General features: G+C 40.9%; 1 protein-coding gene across 13 annotated transcripts in view; it reads right to left on the bottom strand.

Annotated features, from left to right (window-relative positions):
- agrn (agrin) overlaps positions 1-18,285 on the bottom strand; it is a 325,948-nt gene that overhangs the window by 33,162 nt on the left and 274,501 nt on the right. For all 13 annotated transcript variants that reach the window (XM_079557727.1, XM_079557735.1, XM_079557734.1 and 10 more), the window contains 4 exons: positions 13,843-13,970; positions 10,797-10,911; positions 9,160-9,276; positions 2,995-3,384 (listed from right to left, as the gene is read on the bottom strand). In XM_079557727.1, the coding sequence (XP_079413853.1) occupies positions 2,995-3,384; positions 9,160-9,276; positions 10,797-10,911; positions 13,843-13,970 (750 nt within the window). The remainder of the gene's footprint in view (positions 1-2,994; positions 3,385-9,159; positions 9,277-10,796; positions 10,912-13,842; positions 13,971-18,285) is intronic.

Genomic DNA, 18,285 nt, shown 5'->3' with positions numbered 1-18,285 from the left:
CAGTTATTGAGCTGTACAGAAAGATCGTCCATGTAAATATTAAACAGCAGTGGGGACAGTATCCCACCCTGCCTGACCCCATTGCTGACCCTGAAGGAGTCAGACACAGAGTCACCCCATTTCACCTGCATGGTCTGCTGAGAGTACCAGAAAATAAGAATTCTAATGAGATAAGCTGGAACACCTCTATTTGATAGTTTTGTAAATAGTTTGTCATGATTGATTCTATCAAATGCTTTAGACGCATCAAGGAAACACAAAAATAAAGTAGAGCCCTGGCAATGATATTTATCTAGTAAATCCTTCAAGGCAAAAATACATGTATCAGTACCATGCTCTGGTTTAAAGCCAAACTGGTTGGCAGCTGTGTAAACATAAGGTTCAAGTCTGTTCTGGATGACCCTCTCGAGCACTTTTGAAACAGAACTGGCCAAAGCTATGGGCCGATAGTTGTCCATACTGCTTAGTTTACCAGCTTTGTTTTTAATCACTGGGACAAGTAAAACAGATAAAAGTGACTCAGGCAGGATGCCATGTATCATAAACCCAGTAAAGCAAATAGCCAACAAGGGATACAATTTTCTACTTGCAAATTTGAGATGTTCTGAAGTAAGTTTATCTGGTCCACAGGACTTGTTACACTTCAATTTGGACACTTCCTCAAAAACCTCCTGTGGAGTTATTATCATTCCCTCATCAAGTAGCTAACCCCAATGATGAGCTTTGTGAGTCAATATATAACTGTTACAATGAGGATGTGAGTGGGATGTACTATATGGTTAACCAAGATGTTAAAGTCACTTGCAGTAATGATACAATCCCAGTGGAAGGGCAGATGAAGATTTTGCACCAACACAAATATTATTCAACTTTTCAATGTCAGCTCCAATTAATTCTGAGATGACATGCTGACAAATTAATCCAAAGTCCCTGAGGTTAGACAGATTTTCAGAAACATCTTCACAGTAAGCCCTTTTACTTTTTGACCACTTCAAAATGATGATTATGATCGATTTTCTCCCGTGTGTCCATCTCCGGGGGGAGAATGGCAGCTGATGAGCTCTCTGTCAGTGATTGATCAAGAGGAGACTGCTCAGTTTACGCAGCCTTCACTACAGCCTGTCTCAGTCAGAGTGGCTAATCCTCATCAAACCAATTAGTGTCAGTTATCTTCGGATGCAGCTGTGAGGTGTTTTCTCAGGGCCAGCGACTTGTGCGGTAAGTGGAAAGGGACAAAAGAGTAGGCTACAAGTTCTCCCCAATTTACAGGATTTCTAGTGAAGCTGATTGGAGCCTGTGTTTCAGCCCTGAAGCCGTCTGTAACACTTCATGCAAGTTTGATGTGCGGCCATTGGGGAGACATGCTGGCCCAGATAGCACCTTCATTCTTTAGTCTTAAAAATAACAAAATGAAATCACTACTTAACATGACACGTATCACTACTAGCAGTACTAATATTTGTATTTTTTCATTCAGCAATTCAAATACAATATTAACATGATTAAATATTGTGTATGTTATTTTTGTTACAGTAGATTTTGGCTTGTATTTAGATGACCACATAACATTTCATTTAGACGTTTATTAAACGCTCAAATGAGGCATTAGAAAACTATGATTTCCTCTATCTAATGCCTGCATAATGTAGTGTAGTCTTGTGTGGTACTGTTATTTCAAAAATATATAGCACCTTTTAAGGATGTATGGTTTTGTTTTGTAATCAAATGTACACTATATGTTTAGCAAAACCTTCAGGACACACAAAACACTGTGGAAGAGTTATATAAATAAGATGAAGTAATAGTCTGTCAAATTGTATTTTAGTGGAATTCTAAAATTGACAAACCGGAATTAATCATTTCAAGTGAATTATTACAAAAAAGGATGTGAATTTGCTGATATTGCATTCAAATTGGAGTGAGTCAACCTCTGGTTCAAGTAGGTACTTGTAATAGTCATGCAATCTTCTCCCAATGATGGAGGAACTTGCCTGTAATTAGGTACATGTAGACGTGCCACCTTTTTGGTACTTTTTCAGCTCATTATATTTATTAGATAGTTCAATACAATTTGCTCCTGGGCTAAACTGTGTTTACTGAGGTTGCAGTGAGCACCAAGTTATAATCCACCCAATAGAGTGTTATAGGGAATTTTTCACAAAATTAGAATTCAAGATGGCAAGTAATAAGTATTTTAAAACAGTACTTAGCAACTCATGCCCCTATCATGTTGCGTTTTTTTTACTCATTAATTGTCTGTGAGAGTAAATATTGGATATTTTACATTCAATTACACAATGGAGATATTTTTTCACTCAAACTTTGCTAGAAATACTGTTTAAGTGTAGCTAGCCTGCAGTTAGCTTTGCCCGTTAGCCTGTTAGCTTTTACTTTGTGATTCCATTAGTGTGTATTGGTGACTCCTACCCGAGGGCAGGAGAGTTCCAATTGTGGTTTTCTGGCCAGAGACACCAGGGGAGATGAAAGACCCCTCAATCATCCCATTAACAGTTGAAATACTCCCAGAAGGACTTCAAAAAGGATTTATTAAGACAAACAAGTTATTTAGTACTGCTTTAAAGGGACTGTTAAATGTTACAATTAAGTACTTTCCTCTCCCGACATGTTCCAGCCATGTTCTAATGTGTAGAATGAGCCCAGACCTGATCACCACAACTGCCTCTAAAATTCTGCACTGTCACTCAAAAATGTGTTAATTCGGGTCCGAAGTGCCGTCTTGCACGAGCTTAATATAGAACCAGCAGTTATGCGTAAGACCTGAGGTGGCAGTAGTGAGTATAAAAATGACCAACTTGCATTTAGTCTCTTTAAAGAAGTCAGACACCGGCAATACTACTAACCCCACAAACAGACCTGAAATCATTCATTCATTTATTTTATTGTATTTTTTTAGTATTTTATGTACGAGAATTACATTAGAGCTGTGTTAAAAATATATTTCAGTAGTTAGTGGTGTCACTGGTGATGGCTCACCTTTCTCACAAACAGCGCCCCCTCGGCCCGCAGGACACTTGCAGGTGAACTCTGCTCCCTCGTCCTCACAGGTGCCTCCGTGCAGACAGGGGTGAGAGTCACAGGCCTTCCCATTGATGTGGAGTGTCCTGCCTTTGCCTGGATTCCTGGTGGTGCCTGGTACAGCTGTGGTAGTCCAGGGCATGGTGGTGCTCGTGGTCCGGGTCGACGCGGTAACCGGTGAGGCTGTGGTAGTGCGTCTGGTGCTGAGCGGCCGCCGGGTGGTGCCAGGTGGGCGGCGGGTCACGTGGGCAGAGATGGGGGGAGCACTGGTGGTGGTGATGTGGGCAGGGGTGGTCACTGAGGCTGTGGTGGTTGTGGTGGTCGTGAAGAAGGGGATAGATGGGAGACCTGCAAATAACCCGTAAGTTAGATTGAATGTTTTGAGAAAGTTGAGAGAAAGACAAAGAAAGAGAGAGTTCACCCATGTGAACTATTCAGTATAAATGCATTTCTTGGCCACAAGCTAGAAATGTAATCGACTAAAAGAAAAATTACTAATTACCCCCAACTTAATATTTACTGTACTCTTGTGCTCCAAAGTTTTGCATTAACCTGTTAAGCCCTAGCCGTTTTTGAGGACAAAAACACCCAAATGAAATCTCAAAGGTAAACCAAGAATGGCTCTTCAGTAATTCACTCCATATGCATGTTCTTGGTGTCTATGGACAGCTATGGACCTGAGGAATTCATTCCCAATTTTAAAATTATTGATTGTGTTACTATGACTGTGTAAATTAGGATTAATCTAGAGTAATTTGTACTTTTTTTAACCTCCGCCTGATGTTTTATGATATATAACAATGGGTAACACCATGTTTACACAGATTCTATGCACACAAATGCCTTTGGTTATCTAAAGTAACTTGCTGACTACACCTCTACCAAATTTTATTTGAATTGGATGAATGGAAGGGCCTACACACTAGGTTTGAAACATGATTTTACCAGGCGAACCCTTCATTTGGCACAAAATGGCACATTTTGGCACAATGTGTGCCAAAGGTTTTTTTTTTCCACTTTCAAAGTAAACTGGTTGAATATTTCTACTTATGAGCATTATCTGAGTCAATTGCCATCTAATGGTGCTTTTGGAAAGAATATATAGTTGGCGCATCATCAATTACCACCATTGTGCACAGTAGAAATTCATACACATGACATCAAACTAGATTAGTTTGTAACCAAATGAGTATTTTTACTACAAGAACTCTCACAAAATGCCATAAATGTCAAATAACAATAATCATAAACATCAATATTATATAAAACATCCATATAAAAGGTAATAATAACTGTCAAATATGTACAAATATATAAAAGGTTGATTCAAACTTAATAAAATAAAATCTCATATCATTTCACAGCACAGTACAATAATTGGAGAAACTATAGAACAATTGTATGTGCAAATTCAGTTGACAGATATATACAAAAAACATTCAATTGGATTCAAACAGCCATTAAATCAATATTTATGAGAAACTACAGACATAACACAACTCTTTTTTACTAGTGATGGGCGAGTAAAGTCTTGTAACACAGCAAAAAAGTGCTGTAGCTAGTCCCTGAGCTGTTTCATTCTGTTTGAACAGTGATCTCTTGTGGACAAACGTTATTACTTCTTTATTTATTTATTTACTAACTTAATTACTTCTCATAAACACGACTGAAGCACCAACACGAGTAATTTTCTTTGTATTGTGGGTCTGTGCTTCACGGACTAATTTTGGCACTATTTGCTGTAGATGGCGCTCCTTTTGTTTCCCTCGCCTGATCAGCTCCACGCCTGCTTTTGTATCTGTTCAAAAGAAGGACCCTTGTGAAGAATAAGAAAATACAAAATGTATTCTGGCTCACAGTCAGAATAAGCCAATGGAAAATGGGGGAAATACAGCACATTTATCTATGACTAATGATTTACATAACTATACGGACAAGAAAACCTCCGTTGTTTAGCGCCTAGCCACTAAAGGCAGCTCAGTGAGACGCTCTGAACGATGACCCGCTTTGAGACACGATACGCAAATCACAGAATGAAGCAGTTTTCGAGACAGTCCTGTGACCAGGTGTTACTGAAAGAGAAGCAATCTGGAAGAGCGATACAAGCTCCAGTTTTTTTGGCCATCACTTTTTACCAAGTAAGTTTGTCAACATTGTCAACAAGGTCTAAAACATATATAAAATGATTATATATTATATAAGAAATATAAGTGCTCTTTCAAATAAAAGTGCCTATAGCAGGATCTTGCATAAACATGTACCCTTTAAACAGTGAGATGTGTGGCAAGAATGGATTAGGGGACACGTTCTATTACAAAAAGGTTTATCCTTAATTTTTGCATGGACACGCCGATGCATTTTGAAAGTACAGAGTCTTTGTTTGCCCCCGCCAAAGACTCTGTACTTTCAAAACACATCGGCATGTCCATGTAATAATAAAGGACTTTTAAACTTTTTTGTAATACAAAGTGCCCCTAATCCGTTCTTGCCACACATCTCACTGTGTAAAGGGTACATGTTTATGCAAGATCCTGTTGTCCTGCTACATTAAAACACCATTTTGCTAACAGCATTTACATTAACAATATTTACATTTACAAGCCATGAAACTCCACAAAGCAGTTCCTTCCAGGAACAAAGCAGAGAGACACATCACAGCTGGAACAGTAAACGGGTGTCTTGATGTTTTGCACTTTGTATCCTGGCATCTGCTTTGCCTTCTCCTTCTCTTTAGCAGCACATACCACACACCTTCTCCGCTCAGATGAGCTGTCTCCTCTGAACATTGGCATGCATGTGCTGCGCAGGGTGGGGCGGGGTGCAGAGTCTGCAATTAGAGCTTTGGCTTGCGCTACCATCTCCGTCATGAGAGCTTCCCGGAACATCTTGTGGGTCATGAGGGATGGAGACTTGTTCACACGCTTGTACAGGATATAGCTGTTGACTACCGCTATGTCAATGAAATGATAAAAAAAAGTCTTGTACCACCTCATGGTCTTATTCAAGACGGAGTAGTATTGAATAAGGGCATCGGACAGGTCAACTCCTCCCATGTAGACGTTGTAATCCTTGATGGCATCAGGAATGTCCACAGCCGTCCTACGCCACTGCCCGTCTGCCCCTTTCACCCTTCTGAGAGCAGCATTCCCGCTGTAGGCGCTGTGAAAGGTACTGCACGCGTTTACGACCTTTGTGTCTATCCACCGCAAAAAGAGCAGGTTGTTTTTCCTGATCCAGCGCATGTCTCCTCTTTGTGGCCTGATTGGGAGATCATTCAGGGTTGTTTTGGGAAAGCCTTTCCTGTTGGTTCGAATGGTGCCACATGCTGCAGTGTGGTTCTGCGCAAGCTTGTGAAACAGAGGCACACTTGTGTAAAAGTTATCGACATAGAGTCGATAGCCTTTCCCCAGAAGCTCAAAGTTCAGCAAGTCCATCACAGATGACACACTGAGGCCCTCCTCCGCTTGCCTCTGGACCCTGCGCTCTTTGTCCTTTCCCTGGTAAACAAAAAAATTTGAAGTGTAGCCAGTTTCCGAATCCGCCAAAACAAATAACTTGTAGCCAAATTTGGTGGGCTTATCCTTCATATATTGCCGAAATCCAATACGGGCCTTGCTTGCAACCATACGCTCGTCAATTGTGAGGTTTTGGTTCGGTTGAAAATGGGACTTGCAGGCATCAACAATCTCAGTGTAGAGGGGTTTAATTTTGAAGAGCCGATCATACTGGGGGGTTCCTTTTTTTTTCTCATTTTCTTCATCTTCAGCCAAATCAGAGAGATGAAGGGACCAAAAGATGGCTTCAAACCGGTCCCTGGTGATAGAAGAGCGAGGAAAGGGGAAGTTGTAGGGAAAGGTGGTTTTCCACATGTCAGACCTTTCGTGAGTGTGCACCAAACCAGAGTAAATGATAACAGCTAAAAACACAAAAAAAGTGTCCGGAGACAAGGGGGACCACTTATATTTTTTGCCGCTTGCCAGTCGCCTTGCTGCATTTTCATTAGTATTCTTCATGACAGTGCGCAGCACCCTGTCACTAAAGAACAACTTGAACAGGCTTAAAGGAGACCAGCTCACGGTGCCGTCAATTCTTGGGCCTGGAGGATGTTTGGGCTCAAAGGGTGGGCTTTCCGGTGCAACATCCGGCCTTCGGGCACGGCCTCTTCCACGCCCCCCTCGTGTTATCCCAGGTTCAGGGGATGCAGGACTGGAGGAAGATGAAGTGGATGGTACCCTCTTCCGCTTAGGGGATGCATAGTCCTCATCATCTCCAACATCATCACTGTAAGAAAAATAATCACCATCAATATAAATAAATTACATCAACTTCTGATTTCAGACAAGATATGAGTATTAGATGAGTATTGCAACACAAATCAGCACACTAACCTCAGAAAGAGAGGAGACTCTGCACCACGGTGGGTAGATGGAGCTCCACCGTTCTCCTCTGCTTCATCTTTCCCCTCTGCTTCACCATTCTCCTCTTGATCACTTTGGAAATAGGACAAAAAAAGGCAATTGTTACCCAGTAATTGATAATAAAACATGCTGCGTGAATTATTTAGTGTATGAAATAGAAAGCAGGGATTTCCCTGCTTTCTATTTCATACACTAAATAATAAGATCAAAATAAAAATGCAACATTTTATTGTAGTACTAGGATTCATTAGTGCATTTTCTAAACATTTTATTCCTTTGTTTTCATTTGTTTTTTCACAAACACTCTTGAATAGATACAAGTAACTGTGAGGATAAAATAAATCCATACACAATTATTGATGAGGGAAAAAAATGAATCATATTCTCCTCCAAAAAAAATGCAATTGATTTTGAATAATTCAATATTTGTAAAACGTCTTCAATAACTACTTTTTATCATAATGTCTATTGTTATTACTATTTTTATTATTACTGTAAACATATGTTGTCATTTGAGCGTCTTGAGGGTCTTCACGGAAAAGTAGAAAGTTGCAGACACCACATTCTACATCACATACTAGTAACAAGCTTGGCTAGAATTTTGAGTGAAAGACAATAATTATCCGTGTTATTTTATATTATACTATCTGAAAATACATAATGTACAATAATAATAATAATAATAATAATAATAGTAATATAACAACAAACAAATAAACTTACTTGTAAACAGGTACATGCAAGATGAACGCCTCATCTTCTGACCGCTCATCATCGTCGTCCGAACTGTCCTCCGTATCAACCGAATCCTCCACTTCCACATCGGACCGCCTCTGAACCTCCGCTAAAATCTCCGCCATGTCCCTTTCAATGTTGTACATCTTCTTAGCCATGACTTCGAAGAAATAAAACTAAATATTTCGCGGAAACTCAACAACAAAACCTCGCAGCAGTCGCCAAACCGAGTGGGAGTACGTGCGCTCCGTTCACTGTTTCGCGCCGAAGAAGAGAGCTCACGGAAGCGGAAATAGGGCGCAGTGTTTACGCGTTCCCTTTGCAACACCGGGGTGTTGTAGTTTTTAGAGTAATTGTTATCATTAGATTCAGTGACTTCTCCCCTTTCACAGGACTACAAACTTAGCTGTACGTGGATTTCAATGGCAACGCAAACAACGTCTTTTCGTACAAAACCAAAGGTTTTCAAAACGCTCTTTTGCGAACAACGGGGTATAAAAATGGCCTGTACAGATAAATATGTGCATAAAGATTAACATTATGGTTTGTTTTGTGTGCATTAGGGTGTACACTTTGCTTAAATTAAAAAAATAACTTCGTGATAAGTTTTTAAGATGTACTCCACAGAGGTTTATGATGCAGTACCTATTTTGGTCCCACAGGTGGGACCGTCGGGCTTAAGGGGTTAAAGGACCTATACCTGAAATGTTTGTAGCCCAATGAAAGTAAAATCAGTCTGATGCATGAAGTTTGCATTGTATTATGATCTGTTGATGTCGTGTAAGGTCAACCTAAAAAGTAAATATGTAACAAAAAGGGGTTAACCTTTTTCGTAACATACATATAGACTCCAAAGGACGGCCATGACAATATGACTAAAAAGGTTCAAAATGAGGTATAGTGCGTCAAAGGTGTATAAGGTGTCATGAGTAACTGGTGCCCCCGATGCAAATCTACCGGACAGTCTTACTGTAATTAAAGCGGATGTTCTGATCTTCTGGTTTCTTCACAGCGATGCTCGTGTCCCTGGAGGCCTTCAGCTGTTTGAGCAGAGCTTTCTCGATGTCGTCCACTGTATGCTTGGTGCCTGTAATCACAGAGTGACATGCTCACAGAACCAGGTCTCGGAGGAGCACTACAAACAGCGGACAGTCGATTCTTTCCGGCCGTTCAGGATGTATGAGAATGAGTGTGTGTGTGTGTGTGTGTGTGACAGGTGGGGGGGTCTCCGGGGGCTCCTTGTCCTCCAGCCGCCACTTGCTCGTCTTTTTCCAGATGAATGTCTCTCATAACACGCGGCGCAGATGTTCACTTTAGTGACCATAGAGGAGATGGGTGAACGAAGGACACTAAATGACGGTCATAAAGGAGAACAAAAAGAGGCTGTGCAGGTAATGGAAAGAATTGTACTGGAGCAGTTTCCAAGTAGTGGAGGTAGTAGTAGTGGTAGTACTAGTTATTTCTTCAGTCATTATGAAACTTGTCATATATGATCAGTGATCTGTTACATTATACAATAAGAATACATGTATTTACATACATGTATAAGTGCTTAATGATGTTTGACCGAAAGGGTTTATGCTGAACTAGAACAAGACTTATTAAGTCTAACCCCATATATAGTTGTGACACTATGCTCAAAGATGGCACATAATTGTTATTCTAATACTTTGTAGAAAATGATTAGGATTCACAAGATGAGACGGAATAAAACAAATCTCACAAATGAATTTTTCTAATTATGATTTGATAGATCCCTGCTCAAACATATTACTGAATGTAAGACAATGTAATAGTCAAAAGCCTAACTAATTTATTTGTGGCTAACAAAGAGACCACAATGGCAGAGAATAAAAAAAAGAAAATGTAAAATAATAGGTGAATCCGAGTCTACTTTTGTAAAACCTGGCGAGCATTGTTCAGTTTATTTTCATCACAATACAAGCCAACAAGGAGGCACTCGCTAAACTGCTGAACTATTATTACAATTTAAAACAGTCAGCTAACAGCCACTATACAGAAACTCCAGTCTATAAACTGAATAGGATAAGGTGAGATTAATCTAGTCGGGATGGAGGACCTGCAAACACAACAATAGCAGATGCACAATATATTCATACAATACAGTGTGGCAAATATAAATAACCCCAGAACACTCAGCATTGGTCTTCACAATGGTCTGAATGAGATTTCTCAATAATAGAAATGTTCAAGTCTTTAACCGCCTTGTCCATTTGCATCAGAATACAAACACAAACATGGGGGTTTAGAGAGATCTGCTATTGTCATGGAAATACCATATATAATTGGAGCTGGTTGTAGATAGTGCACAATTTCAAAAGAAAGGATAATTGTTTTGTTTTACATCGATTCATCGCAGATACTGTACACAAATGGAAGAGATTTTTGCACAATCTTGGAAACTTTTTAACACAAGAACCACAATCACTCTGAAGATACCGTTATCTCTGCTATTGGGTGATAATTGTTCAATTGTCAACATGAATTGGAAAGAATGCTGCTAATTTCGTCTATGAAAGGTGTAGTTTTGCTGTTAAGTACAAGAGATTCCACAGTGGAAAGAAAGCCGAGTCGATCATAACTCACCTGGTTTGAAGTGCGCTTCGACAAAGGCCAGGATGGACCGGCTCGGGGCCAGGTTTCTCACGCGCACGCTCATGAAATCTCTGTGCACATCGGACTTCCGGAACAATTCGTTGAGCTAGAAGAGGGGGCATAGAGAGAGCTGATAAATGGGACTGGTAATGAGCTCCATGCTATTATCGACACAGGCCAATTCCAGAGAACGCACTCTATCTGCATTCGAGAACCTACTGGGCACAAGAGCACAAATTGACATTTAGCAGCAGCAGTGGCATTAATTACGGGAACAAGTTTTGGGGAGGAGCGCAGATAAATGTCGGGCCACTATGACATGTGCTCTTGATTGGTTTTGCCGCTCTGCCCTCAAAGCCGCAGCCGGCGAGAGGACACAGGAAGATTTTCTGTCTTTAATGGACAAATGTAGGCCCATATTTCATCCTCAAGTGTTCGCTCATAATTCTATTCATGTCAGCACCGCAGAGAATTAATGGGAGATAATTAATGAATGTGATTCTCCACTCAATCAGAAACGCAACAAGGTTTACTACCACAGCGGCGGCACACTCTGCAGCGCTCAGATAGACTCGCTGAATAAACCGTTATACCAAAAGATGCTCCTGGAAAAATATCTGCAAAAATGTCAGTGTTAATGATTGCTTCATTTTAGACCAAAGAGTAAATGTGCCTACTTGTTCCTTTTATCTATCTTCAGCCACATTTTGATGACTGATTGTGCTCTAGTGCTGGTGAATAAAATGGGAAAAGCAAGTGCATAACTTTGTGAAACTTTAGTATTGTAAAAATGCTAAATCTGCTGTAAAAAGAAAAAAAAAGAAAAAAGAGAAGCTGAAGCTGCATCTGCAGTAAGGAATTGAATACAATTTCAGTAAAAATGTTAGCTTGCAGTAGTGTGTGCGGTAGTATTGTGACTATTGGGTCGCACACATATTGTACACCCTACACCTACGTAACTCTCTCTCTAAGCAACTCTGTCACAGTCCATTTAACAGTGCACGCCACCTACGCTACAATCAAACTGCATCTATCCAATCTATTGACTTGAAGCTACCTTTTCAAAATGACTGAAAACACAATTAATCTCTGGCGTTAAACAAGCAATTACTCTTTGTAGTGTCTATGGAGATGAGTATTTTAGGTAACATTGCAAGAAATCACGCTGAAACATTTTCGATTTGATCATATCGGTCTTTCACAAACAGCAGCAGCATCCAATCCCCAATCATTCCTCGCCTTATGTAAGCGGCAGCCAATATTGCTCCTTTATTAAAAATCAAATATCACTGAGCATGATTCACTAGGCCTGATATGATGTAGCGTATGTTCCATCATGACCGAGGCTGGCAAATAACCTTTTATCATTATTATTTTTTCCATTACATTCTGACCAGAAATAGGCCCGCTGCTTTGTGGGCGCACTATTATGAGCCATTTCAACTTGTTACATTAGAAAAGCAGTGTCACTCCGTCTCACCTGATGCCAGAGTGAGGCTTTGTGGGTTTTAAAAATATTGGTGTAATAACTTAAAACGGTTTTGATTATATTAACAAATATATTTAAAGTCATTTTAAAATCAACAGTGTAGGTTTGCCTGGGACTTTCTTCGCTGGATCATATCACGACATCTGATATGTACCAGTGTAGCTTAAGAAAGAAAGCAGTTCTCTGTAATTTGGCAAGCAGAAAGAAACTGATTCAGCGGAGCGGTCATGTGATGTGGGCCTGGGTCACAAGAACATCTGGAAGCCTGGTATTGAACAATGGACTGCCAGAACTAATGCTGTGCTCAATCTCTGAGCCCCAAGGGATGAGAACAAGACAGCCAGCACTACGTCATTAAGTCCACTTCATACAGTGGTCAGCACAAGTTTCAATACGATCCTAAAGTTACTCTGTTTAGGACTTTAAAATGTACAAACCCTTTATGAATAATATTTAGCCTGTGCAGAGAGTCTAGAGGTCATGGAGATGAAGCAATATCTGTGAATTTAGTTTGTCAACTGTTGGACATTGGTTGATTTTTATCTCCTTGTTAAAGTGCATATGACAGGCTTTAATGCTTTTGAAAATATGAGTTCAGTTGCACAATTATCATTTTACTTCAGTGAGGCAGCAATTTTAATGAAGAATGTTAGTTATTTCTATTGCTGACAGGAAGTGACATAGAAGAAGGCAGCAGATTGGCTCACTCATTTCCCATTGACTTAACATTAGGGATGTGCCGATACGCTTTTTTGAGCTCCTGATCTGATCCGATATTTTGACACTTCATGCTGGCCGATACCGATCCGATCTGATACAGTCTTTTTGTATTATTTTATTTTTATATAATATATATCTTTATATATAGCTTATGGATATGACAGTAGTTTCACCAGTTGGCTTGTAAACATGTAAGAGGCAGGTGTTAGCGGCAGGTTAGTGATAGTAGCCTAGCTTTGCGATAGCATGAAGGCTGTGAATCTGCGGTCCTGGATCTGCAGCAGCTCCAGTCTTCAGGTTTACCACTGTGCTGAGATAAACCTCGAAGCACTGCAGTGCGGTGAAGTCACTGCACATCCAGCACCGCAGAGTCACGGCCATCTTTTGTATCCGACCCGATCCAGTCATCAAACCCTATCCGATACTCTCAAAATGCCCGAATTGGCTACCGATACCAATACTGAATATCGGATCGGCACATCCCTACTTAACATGGTTGCACGGCAACAGTTTAACGTTGTTTACCTTCTTTTATGTCACTTCCTGTCAGTGTCCAAAAAGGAAGTGAAACCATAAACATCACAAAAATGGCCAAACTAAAGAAAGCTGGGCGCAATCTTTAGCAAACTCTTAAATATAATTGTGTTAACTATGTTTCAGCAAAAATTGTGTCTAATGTGTCATATGCACCTTAAAGCTCAAACTCTTTTTCTGTTTGATTAACCCACCAATTTTTGAGTAGCCATGAGATACGCCAGGTGAATTATTTTCAAGTGTATGTTGAGTCAGTAAAAATGTGCATATACCTGTCTACTTTGAAATACTTACAGCGTTCTCTATGCTGCGGGCGGTCTCACCAAATAATTCAGATTTAGGGTCTTCCATCTCGGGAGTGTAGAAAATCTCCTGGCCCTCCACCTGGTCCAGATGCAAGAAACCACTGAACTTCGTAGTGACTGTAATAAAAAAGACATGCAGCAATGTTAAAAGATACAATTATGAACTGCTTCTATCTTTGCCTTCCCACGGTGCTCTGCTAGGACCCGTGCCAGTTAGTGATGGATTGTGCACGTTTGACAAGAAGAGGTTAGTAGGCTGGGGGTACGGGGGAGGAGTGATGCTTGATAAGGCTAAAGGGAAGCGGTTGGGCCAGATTTTACCAGACCGAGACTGTTCCCAAAAGCCGGCGAAAGCACGGAGAGCTGGGCAGAGAGACAAGACGTTAGACAGAACTCACAAATATGAAAGAGCACACAAGAGAACAGAGAAAACAAGCCGGCGGCGCTTCAAAAAGTGCCTCCTTCAGCAAAGTCTAAGCCTCCCTGAGCGACCTTGAGGGTTATGTTGTCGAACATCTATCACCGCTCTTATACGACTTGCGCTGCCGCTGCCAGGCTGGTGTGTATGTGCCTGCTATAGTGAGGCGCTGACTCTAGACTCGTAATCAGCTGAACAAATTGCCCAAATCAATCATGTCTGCCCCTGCCAGAGCAACGCACAGAGAACGGGAAGAAGCTCTTGTATGATTATCGTGAAAGATAGGCGTAATTGTCTCCTTAATGTCGCTGGCCTATGACTGACACAGCCTGGTTAAAGTTGCATGAAAACGAATGGCACACACGCACGCTCTTTTTACGGGACTGTCTTTTTATAGCAATTCACAGCACACATAGATTGAGATGTGTGACTGACTGCTGCCATAAAACACAAGCAAATGGGCGAGGCCTGGCCCGATAAGAAAAGTGAGAAGGAGGGTGGCCAAATCGGATTTTTCATCTGCAAAAGGAAAACACATCAGAGTGGCTGATTTTCTGGCCCAGTGCTGTGACGGACTTTAAGAGAAAAGAGAGTGATTGTACGGAGAGATGCTATCAACTGTAAAAAGCAATGGATTTGTCAGACTTCCAGAGGAACACTGTAAGCCTTATAGTAGCGAGTGTTTGCTTCCCATTATGTTTGATGTGTATGGTAACAGTCAAAATGTACAAGGCAGTGCACACTGGTCTTTTTAGTGTCAAGAAACAGTTTACGTCAAAAGAGAAGAAAGAAAGAAAGAAAGAAAAAAAGAAAGAAAAAAAGAATATGACAAATTACAGTTTTGTTTAGGGTCATCCTGGGGCAATGTTCGGCCACTTAAGAACAACTGATGTAAAACATTGGTATTTGCAGAAAAAAGTTCTTTACTTTTGGCTACAATGGTGAGTTTCGGCCCCTGGTGTTTTGGCAAAGATGAAAATCGGCCCTCCACGACACAAACTTGCCTATCCCTGGTGTAGCGCTTTGAGAAACTTGAGAAACACAGGCTTGTAAAGCGCAATACAAGTGTCAGCCATTATCATCATTACTACGTATGTGCAAAGTAACGGAGGATAGCAACTCTCTTTTTTGCGAGAGATCTACTCCAGAGTGAGAATGTCCAGATTTAACTTGGCCTTGAGCCACTTAAACCATTCGCATCTCAATAAAACCCAGGGCTGGAACAATCAAAGCGCATCAATAATGTGGCGGCGGATGGACACGCTGATTCTAGGGATGTGTCATTTCACTTCTAATGAGCGCGGCGTTGGATAAGCCCTCCTCGGGAGAAAAGAGATCCGGAATATCGACCTGCCTATTGTACCGCTGCTTTTATTGGTAACACTTCAGCTGAATGAGGTATCGATTGCCCCGTATGCCGACAATGTGTGCCGAGATAAATATTTACAGGCTCAAGCGCATTTGTTACAACTGTTGTCTTGCAGATTAAACTTGTTCCAACTGCTTATATGTCACGTGCGTCATCAAATCCACTTGGAACCAATGGAGCCTGCAGTGCTTTGATTATTTGTAAAGAGGAGTAAATGTACTTTTAAATTGGCCCTATATCGACGTGTCTTCTAGAGCTTTTGTTACTAGCACATGACACCTGCAGAAATGTAGCCAAAACTGGGTTCAATGATTGCCAATTAATGTTCTTTCAAAGGTAGAAGCCCAGTAATAGCACAGTAATAGGATAAAGATAGCAAGGTGCCTACAAGTGTAAATCATGGTAATTATGGAAACAGGATACACACCCATTATTCATCGTTACCTACTGGTGATACATCATAATTGTAGCAAAGTTAGTATTTTTTAAGCAATAATGTGGACACAGAGCTGAAAATCCCTAATTATGATTCCATTTCCATCCTATAACCGTGTTATTACTGAGCTATAAAGCAAGAAAAGTTTAGAGAGTGCACATATTACTTCTTCTCTCCTGAGAAGAAGTAATATGTGTAATATGTGTTGTGTATGTTCTCCCAACATGTCGTCTTGCAAGCAAACTTTCTTGATTAGCACCAAAGCCCTAACTATTGCAGATGCTGTAGATTTTTACACTGCCTGACCCAAAAAAGTCGGCAACGGGATTTAACTCGCGGTTATGATCTGGGCTGCTATAGGGTTGTCACGATAAATACTATGTTGACTTATCGTTCAATAAGCAATAGATAAATTAGACATTTTTGGGCTTGATATTTATCGTCTGTACATTTATAAGCATTCCCCCCCCATTCTTTCTTTGTAAAACTTTGATTTTTAACTGAAGCAAATTGAGTTTCATAATATTTCATGTTTATTGCAGCTTCTGTGTTATTTTAGGATATGAAGATGAGAGTTGGAAGTATCTATCGTTAGAGTCACTAATATTGTTCATCGCAATACTCTCACCTCATTAATACAAGATCACGGTGAACTATTAACGCAACGCTAGATCATTTGACATTGTAGCTTATTGAAACAATGCCACGGTGAATGTGTGCTGTAATCAAAACTAAAGTTGGTCCAACCAAAAGTGTGACCTTTTTATTATGCCGACATTTTTTTGTGTGTGTTTTATTGCGAAGCCCCACGTCATATAGCCAAATTGAGTTGCCGAATTTGACAGTGCTAATTGTATGGTTCAAAAATAGCACAGCGTGACTCGAGCTCGAATTGAAGCGCGAGCTGATCCCGCCATTGTTTCCCACTGACACCTGAGTGGAAACAGCGACTGCCAACCTGCTGCCTTGTTAAATCTGAACTGACACTCAATGGTTTTCTAGACCTTGTAACGTGAGCGCAGTGCAAGCCGTGGGTTGTACTCTGTGTGCTGACCTGTGGCACCGAGGGCACACACACACACACACACACACACACACACACACACACACACACACACACTGACACAAAGCAGGCACAACAGGGACAGGGCAGGGGGGCCTTTATCTCTACCCGACGAGAGGCACAAGTGTCTGATTGGTACACGACTACGGTCAACCCCCCCCGCCTGGTCGCCTGGTGGCCCCCTCCCCGCTGCTTAGCTTTGAGTGAAGTGATGCAAGACTGGATTGAGATTGACTGTGTGTAGGTAAGGACAGGGGAGAGATATAGTGCCCTGGGAGATATGGGGCACACTGACGGATAAGACGCCGGTATGTACAGTATTGCAGTGAATGTGAAGGTTGAATAAACAGTAAGGAAACGGGACGACCTACTCTAAAAAAATGTTTGGATCTGAAAGAGAATAATATCCTTTTGTGTGTGTGTGTGTGTGTGTGTGTGTGTGTGAATAAATCATAGTACTTCTGGGATATGACTAACGCCAGACTTCCAGGAGGTGTCCAGTTGGCAGATAAACATTGCTCAAGTTAGTCCATATGCTGTGTTTGATCAGAGCTACCTGCCAATAGCACCTTTAAATGTGAGCGAGGTGAGTGATGAGGGGCCACCTGCTTTTTTGTATCTTGACACACATAGCACAATGAGCGAGCTTTGACTACCACACAGTGTAGGTTTGTTGATGTTAATCAATTTAAAGCAGTACTAAGTAACTCTTGCCCCTAGAGGCCATAAGCGCAACTGCAGGTGTCGTAGCAAGTTGCGATTTTTTAACTTATTAATTGTCTTGGAGAGTAAATACTACACTGACAGAAAAGGCAAAGGGAGAGAGGGATATTGTACATCCAGTTACACAACGGAAATATTTTTTTTCACTCAAACTTGGCTGTAAATAGTGTTTAAGTGGCACTAGCCCGCAGTTAGCTTTGCCTGTTAGCATGCTAGCTTCTTCTTTGTGATTCTATTAGTGTGTATTGGTTGCTCCGGTCCGGTGGCAAACATGGCTTTCTGGCCAGAGACACCAGGGGGAGACCCTCCAATCATCCCATAAACACTTGCATTACCCCCACAGGGACTACGAAAAGGATTTATTAAGGTAAACACGTTACTTAGTACTGCTTTAAATGGTCTTTCACAAGGCAAAGTACTATT

The sequence above is a fragment of the Gobius niger genome (genome assembly GCF_951799975.1).
Source record: "Gobius niger genome assembly, chromosome: 6".
Taxonomy (NCBI): Eukaryota; Metazoa; Chordata; class Actinopteri; order Gobiiformes; family Gobiidae; genus Gobius; species Gobius niger.
Note: the sequence above shows the minus strand (reverse complement) of the source record. Positions and strands in the feature narration are given on the sequence as shown.